We start from the raw sequence: 8,061 nt of genomic DNA, 5'->3' as shown, positions 1-8,061 counted from the left end.
TACCATATAACTTAGAATATACGCAACCAGTTAACAGTATGAACGAAAAAAACAGTATGTCAAAGACCGATTCCAACTGTAACATAACCCTTATGTAAGCAACCACTATATACAAGTCTTGCAAATTCAGTCCGCACTGGGATGGGTGCCCAGCATCCTCTACGGACTAGGAGAAAAAGATTTACCGGTAGGTTTAAAATCTTATTTTCTCTTACGTCCTAGAGGATGCTGGGGTCTCCGTAAGGACCATGGGGTTTATACCAAAGCTCTAAACCGGGCAGTAGAGTGCGGACGACCCTGCAGCACCGATTGAGCAAACACTAGGTCCTCATCAGCCAGGGTATCAAACTTGTAGAATTTAGCAAAAGTGTTTGAACCCGACCAAGTAGCAGCTCGGCACAACTGCAATGCCGAGACGCCTTGGGCAGCCGCCCAAGAAGAGCCCACCTTCGTAGTGGAATGGGCCTTTACCGAATTAGTTACCGGCAATCCAGCCATAGAATGAGCCTGCTGAATCGTGTTATAGATCCAGCGAGCAATAGTCTGCTTAGAAGCAGGCGCGCCAATCTTGTTGGCTGCATACAGGACAAACAGAGCCTCTGTTTTCCTAACCCTAGCCATCCTGGCTATATAAATTTTCAAGGCCCTGACCACATCCAGGGACTTGGAGTCCTCCAAGTCAGGCGTAGCCACAGGCACCACAATAGGTTGGTTCAAATGAAACGAAGAGACCACCTTAGGCAGAAATTGAGGACGAGTCCTCAACTCTGCTCTAGCCACATGAAAAATCAAGTAGGGGCTCTTGTGAGACAAGGCCGCCAACTCCGACACCCGCCTTGCAGATGCCAAGGCTAATAACATAACCACCTTCCAAGTAAGAAATTTTAATTCCACCGTTTGAAGAGGTTCAAACCAGTGCGACTTAAGGAACTGTAACACCATGTTAAGGTCCCATGGCGCCACTGGTGGCACAAAAGGAGGCTGGATGTGCAGCACTCCCTCCACGAAAGTTTGGACTTCTGGGAGAGAAGCCAATTCTTTTTGAAAAAATACAGATAGGGCCGAAATCTGCACCTTAATGGAGCCTAATTTTAAGCCCAAATCCACTCCCGTCTGTAGGAAGTGGAGAAAACGGCCCAGATGGAAATCTTCCGTAGGAGCATTCTTGGTTTAACATCAAGATACATACTTTCTCCAGATACGGTGATAATGGTTTGCCGTTACCTCCTTCCTAGCCTTTATCAGAGTAGGGATAACTTCCTCCGGAATACCTCTCTGCGCTAGGATTCGGTGTTCAACCGCCATGCCGTCAAACGCAACCGCGGTAAGTCTTGGAACATGCAAGGCCCCTGTTGTAACAGGTCTTCCCTGAGAGGAAGAGGCCACGGATCTTCCGTGAGCATTTCCTGAAGATCCGAATACCAGGCCCTTCAAGGCCAATCTGGAACCACGAGTATTGCTTGCACTCTGATTCTCAACACTTTTGAGATAAGAGGAAGAGGAGGGAACACATAGACCGACTGAAACACCCATGGTGTCACTAGGGCTTCTACCGCTACTGCCTGAGGGTCCCTTGACCTGGTACAATACCTCCGAAGCTTTTTGTTGAGGCGTGACGCCATCATATCTGTTTGAGGAAGTCCCCAAAGAGTTGCAATCTCTGCAAAGACCTCTTGATGAAGTCCCCACTCTCCCGGATGGAGATCGTGTCTGCTGAGGAAGTCTGCTTCCCAGTTGTCCACTCCCGGTATGAAGACTGCTGACAGAACACTTACATGGTTTTCTGCCCAGTGCAGAATTCTTGTGGCTTCCTCCATTGCCGCTCTGCTCCTTGTCCCGCCTTGGCGGTTTACATGAGCCACTGCTGTGATGTTGTCTGATTGACTCAGAACCGGTAGGTCGTGAAGAAGACACTTTGCTTGTCGTAGGCCATTGTATATGGCCCTTTATTCTGTAGATGGGACCCCGACCATTTGTCGAGATGGTCCCACTGAAACGTCCTCGTATGGAACCTGCTGAAGGGAATGGCCTTGTAGGCTGCCACCATCTTTCCCAGAACTCGAGTGCATTGAGGCACTGACACTCTTTTTGGTCTTAGCAGGTCCCTGACCATGCTCTGGATGTACTGGGCTTTTTCTATTGGTAGTAAAATCCTTTTCTGTTCCGTGTCCAGAATCATGCCTAGGAAGGATAGTAGAGTTGTTGGAAGCAACTGTGACTTTGGCAGATTGAGAATCCAACCGTGTTGATGTAACACTCTCAGGGAGAGGGACACGTTTTTCAGCAATTGATCCCTTGATCTCACCTTTATCAGGAAATTGTCCAAGTACGGGATAATTGTGACACCCTGCTTGCGCAGGAGCACCATCATTTCTGCCATTACCTTGGTGAAAATCCTCGGGGCCGTGGAAAGCCCAAACGGCAACGTCTGAAACTGGTAATGACAGTCCTGTACTACGAAACGTAGGTATTCTTGATGAAGAGGAAATATGGGGACATGAAGGTAGGCATCCTTCACGTCCAGCGACACCATAAAATCCCTTGCCTCCAGACTGGATATCACCGTCCGGAGTGATTCCATCTTGAATTTGAACTTTTTCAAGTATAGGTTTAGTGACTTTAGATTAAAAATTGGTCTCACCAAACCATCCGGCTTCGGGACCACAAACATTGTTGATGTGTAGACACGCCTCCTGGCTTGACCATATCCCCTGAAAATGTCTTCCTTTTGTGACTGCTCCCAATCCTCGGAGGCTCGCGTCCGTGGTCACCAGAACCCAGTCTTGAACGCCGAACCTGCGACCCTCTAGAACAGGCATGTCCAAACTGCGGCCGAAAGGACTGCATCTGATATTGTGGGGTTTTCTTGTGCTGTGGGGGAACAAATGGCAAAAAATGTAGATTTACCCACGGTAGCTGTGGAAACCAGGTCAACTAGACCATCCCCAAACAAAACCTCACCCTTGCAAGGTAAAACCTCCATATGCTTTTTTGAGTCGGCATCACCCGACCATGGCGGGTCCACAGAGCTCGCCTTGCCAAAATTGCCATGGCGTTGGCCCTGGAACCAAGTAGCCCCACGTCTCTTTGAGCGTCTCTCATATACAAGACTGCGTCCTTAATGTGGCCGAAAGTCAGGACAACAGTATCCTTGTCCAGGGTATCCATGTCAGCCAACAAGATATCTGTCCATGCTGCAACAGCGCTACAGACCCATGCCGATGCTATTGCCAGCCTGAGTAAAGCCCCTGTATGTGCATAAATAGATTTTAAGGTAGTCTCCTGTCTACGATCAGCAGGATCCTTAAGGGCCGCGGTGTCTGGAGACAGTAGCGCCACTTTCCTAGACTTACGCGTTAATGCCTTGTCCACCCTGGGCAAGGATTCCCAACGTACCCTGTCCTTTGCAGGGAAAGGATACGCCATAAGGATCCTTTTGTCTGGAGTTTCCAAAGCTTTTTCAAATAATTCGTTCAGTTCATGAGATGGAGGAAACGTTACCTCAGGTTTCTTCCCCTAAAACATGTATACCCCTGTGTCAGGAACAGAGGGGTCATCTGTAATATGCAAAACATCTTTTATTGCCACAATCATATAATGAATACTCTTGGTCACCTTAGGGTGTAACCTTGCCTCATCATAGTCGACACTGGAATCAGAATCCATGTCGGTATCAGTGTCTACTATTTGTGATAAGGGACCCTTTTGAGACCCTGACGGGCCCTGTGACTCAGCCAAATCCGCGGATTGACTCCCTGCTGTTTCCTTGGACTCAGCTTTGTCCATTCTCTTATGTAATAAGGTCACATTAGCATTTAAAATATTCCACATATCATACCAATCATGTGTCGGCATTGCTGACGGAGACACCACAATCTTCTGCTCCACCTCCTCCTTGGATGAGCCTTCCGCTTCAGACATGTCGACACTCTCACACACACAGGGATCTATCTATAAGAGGACAGGTCCCCAACAAGGCCCTTTGGAGAGACAGAGAGAGAGTATGCCAGCACACACCCAGCGCCAACTGACACTGGAAACAATTCCCAGATATAGCGCTTTTATATTATGTCAATCGTGTAATACACTCACTGCGCCAAAATGTGCCCCCCCCCCCTCTTTTTCAGCCATGTATCACCGTTCTGGGGAGACAGCTTCTCTTCAGCACACTATGGAGAAAATGGTGCTGGTTAGCGCTGTGCGACCAAGCTCCGCCCCCTCTAGTGGCAGGCTTCGGTCCGCTCAAATTTACAATTAATGGCGGGGGATAAACATATTCACCGACTCCGCAGCCTATATGTGTCTAATATGCCAAAAAAAGAAGTATATATTGCTGCCCAGGGCACCCCTCCTGCGCCCTGCACCCATCAGTGCCGGTCGTGTGTGTAACATGTGGGAGCAATGGCGCGCAGCGTTACCGCTGCGCGCTTACCTCAGTGAAGATCAGAAGTCTTCTGCCGCCTGAGGTCTTCTTTTTTCTTATACTCGCCCGGCTTCTATCTTCTATGGTGTCCAGTAGCCTAAGAAACAGAGCCTATCATTTAAGTAGGTCTGTTTCTCTCTCCTCAGTCCTACGATGCAGGGAGCCTGTTGCCAGCAGTGCTCCCTGAAAATAAAAAACCTAACAAAAGTCTTTTATCAGAGAAACTCAGTAGAGCTCCCCTGTAGTGCACCAATTCTCCTCTGGGCACAGAATCTAACTGAGGTCTGGAGGAGGGGCATAGAGGGAGGAGCCAGTGCACACCCATACTAAAAGTTCTTTAGAGTGCCCATATCTCCTGCGGAGCCCGTCTATACCCCATGGTCCTTACAGAGTCCCCAGCATCCTCTAGGACGTAAGAGAAATAAAAGCTATACAGCAATAATTAGATGCAAACAAAAGCTTTTATTATGAACTCATACAGGAAGTATCCGCACCATATAGATGTAACATACAACAAACCACCGCAGATGGAACCCGGGTGACTAATGCACATGATAATGTACAGGGTATATATAGATAGGATCTTGTATCTGAAAACACTCCTGATCAAGATGAGTGTCAGCAACAAGTTAGGCAAACTAGAAGAAGTGAAAACACGTTCCAATGGCCGCCATATTGTCGTGCAGCAATACAGATTGTAGAAACTGGTATTAGACATACACATTTACACAAAGCACAAGATACAAAATAAACAGCAGAAAAAAGACCTAAGCATTTGGGATGTATTATTTAGGAAGTAAATAGAGGTACATTAATGAAAAGCGTGAGTAACAGTCATCAGTCTACTTGTGAAGATCTCTAGAGTGGAGGTCTCTTGGACTGTGCAAGGCAGTGAGTTCCATGGTCAGGGCTGCAAAACTAAAAGTTCAACCCATAAATGAATGACAGGAGATTCTTGGTACTGCTGGTAACAATCCTTCATCTGTAGAAGCCAGCAGGGCAGTAAGGAGGCAGAAGCTGCTTCTGGTACCTTGGACCATGTAATGTTGGGCTGGCATCATCCACCCCTGGCGCCCAGCTAGACAACTATTTAGGATTGGTATTAGGTTCTCAGTACATGGAGCAAAAAGCAGGTCATCTACATAGCAGTGGTAGACCAGGCCATGACGTCTGATTATATCACCCAGTGGTAGCATGTATATTTTATAAAGCATAGGAGATAGGATTGACCCTTGAGGAACATTGCACAACAGTGATAATTATACTCCAGAAGATTTAAATGGTTCCGTGCTTGGGTAATGTCTAATATGTTCAACAAGAGCAGATTTATTTATCTCACAGCATGAAAATGGATTCTCACCTGTGAAATCGCTGATGTTTAACAAGAACTGATTTCCATGCAAAACATTTCCCACACTCAGAACAGGAATACGGCTTCTCACCTGTGTGACTTCTCTGATGTTTAACAAGATCTGATTTCCATGCAAAACATTTCCCACACTCAGAACAGGAATACGGCTTCTCACCTGTGTGACTTCTCTGATGTTTAACAAGATCGTATTTCCATGCAAAATATTTCCCACACTCAGAACAGGAATAAGGGTTCTCACCTGTGTGACTTCTCTGATGTGTAACAAGAGCTGATTTATATGTAAAGCATTTCCCACACTCAGGACAGGTATACGGCTTCTCACCTGTGTGACTTCTCTGATGTCTAACAAGAGCTGATTTCCGTGGAAAACACTTCCCACACTCAGAACAGGAATACGGCTTTTCACCTGTGTGACTTCTCTGATGTGTAACAAGATGTGATTTACATGCAAAGCATTTCCCACACTCAATACAGGAATATGGCTTCTCACCTGTGTGACTTTTCTGATGTGTAACAAAATATGATTTCGATGCAAAACATTTCCCACACTGAGAACAGGAATATGGCTTCTCACCTGTGTGACTTCTCTGATGTGTAACAAGATGTGATTTATATGTAAAGCATTTCCCACACTCAGAACAGGGAAATGGCATCTCACCTGTGTGACTTATATGATGTGTAACAAGATATGATTTATATGTAAAGCATTTCCCACACTCAGAACAGGAATATGGCTTCTCACCTCTGTGGCTTTTCTGATGTGTAACAAAATTTGATTTTGATGCAAAACATTTCCCACACTGAGAACAGGAATATGGCTTCTCACCTGTGTGACTTATATGATGTTTAACAAGATGTGATTTACATGCAAAACATTTCCCACACTCAATACAGGAATATGGCTTCTCACCTCTGTGACTTCTCTGATGTGTAACAAGATGTGATTTCAATGCAAAACATTTCCCACACTCAATACAGGAATATGGCTTCTCATCTGTGTGACTTTTCTGATGTGTAACAAGATAAGATTTTAATGCAAAACATTTCCCACAGTGAGAACAGGAATATGGCTTCTCACCTCTGTGACTTCTCTGATGTGTAACAAGACTTGATTTATATACAAAACATTTCCCACACTCAGAACAGGAATATGGCTTCTCACCTGTGTGACTTCTCTGATGTGTAACAAGATCTGATTTCCGTGGAAAACATTTCCTACTCTCAGAACAGGAATATGGCTTTTCACCTGTGTGACTTCTCTGATGTGTAACAAGAGCTGATTTTTGTGTAAAACATTTCCCACACTCAGAACATGGAAATGGCCTCTCACCTGCCTTAGCTGGCTGATGGGTAATACACTTTGTATTCTGTGTAAAACATTTGGCATCTATAGAACAGGGAAACACTGTTTCTACTCTCAGAGCTGTAACAGATGCACCAATATCGGAGTGATCAGGATAACATTTCCTAGGATCAGAGGGATCAGCTGATAGAGCTGGATGTATAATTGGGGTAATGAGGTTATCTCCTGGAGAATCAGGTCTACGATCATTATCTTTTATGTCACAATCCGGGGATACCATTAGATGTCCTTCTGTGATATTCCTGCTTGTGTGTCCATTTGCTGGAAATAAAATACATTAATATATAAAATGAGTAGACAAGACCCAGGGTGTTACAGTTAACAATATATAATTTTATAACTGACATTTTTTTACCTGTAATCATTACAAAACAAAAAAGCTAGGATGCTTAGACTGGAACTTGATCATGTGGGATTACTAGAGGTGACACGGACACTTGTGTGGGATTACTAGATGTGACATGGACGCTCATGTGGGATTACTAGAGGCGACATGGACGTTCATGTAGGATTACAAGAGGTGACACGGACGCTCATGTGGGATTACTAGAGGTGACACGGACGCTCATGTGGGATTACTAGAGGTGACACAGACGCTCATGTGGGATTACTAGAGGTGACACAGACGCTCATGTGGGATTACTAGAGGTGACATAGACGCTCATGTGGGATTACTAGAGGTGACATGGATGCTCATGTGGGATTACTAGAGGTGACACGGACGCTCATGTGGGATTACTAGAGGTGACATGGACGCTCATGTGGGATTACTAGAGGTGACACGGACGCTCATGTGGGATTACTAGAGGTGACACGGACGCACATGTGGGATTACTAGAGGTGACATGGACGCTCATGTGGGATTACTAGAGGTGACATGGGCTTTGCAATAATAAAACAGCA

The 8,061-nt window shown here is 45.6% G+C and overlaps 1 protein-coding gene across 1 annotated transcript; it reads right to left on the bottom strand.

Annotated features, from left to right (window-relative positions):
* Window positions 1–4,901: 4,901 nt before the first annotated feature.
* On the bottom strand, window positions 4,902–6,977 carry LOC134984739 (gastrula zinc finger protein XlCGF17.1-like). Its single transcript, XM_063950240.1, has one exon. The coding sequence runs from the start codon at window positions 6,446–6,448 to the stop codon at window positions 5,780–5,782; it is 669 nt and encodes a 222-aa protein (XP_063806310.1). The 5' UTR covers window positions 6,449–6,977; the 3' UTR covers window positions 4,902–5,779.
* Window positions 6,978–8,061: the final 1,084 nt, after the last annotated feature.

This window comes from Pseudophryne corroboree, assembly GCF_028390025.1.
Source record: "Pseudophryne corroboree isolate aPseCor3 chromosome 3 unlocalized genomic scaffold, aPseCor3.hap2 SUPER_3_unloc_79, whole genome shotgun sequence".
Classification (NCBI taxonomy): domain Eukaryota; kingdom Metazoa; phylum Chordata; class Amphibia; order Anura; family Myobatrachidae; genus Pseudophryne; species Pseudophryne corroboree.
This window is presented reverse-complemented; position numbering and strand designations above follow the sequence as displayed.

Coding starts and splice junctions, on each gene's coding strand:
- LOC134984739 (XM_063950240.1), bottom strand. CDS start 6,448: ATGCCATTTCCCTGTTCTGAGTGTGGGAAATGCTTTACATATAAATCA.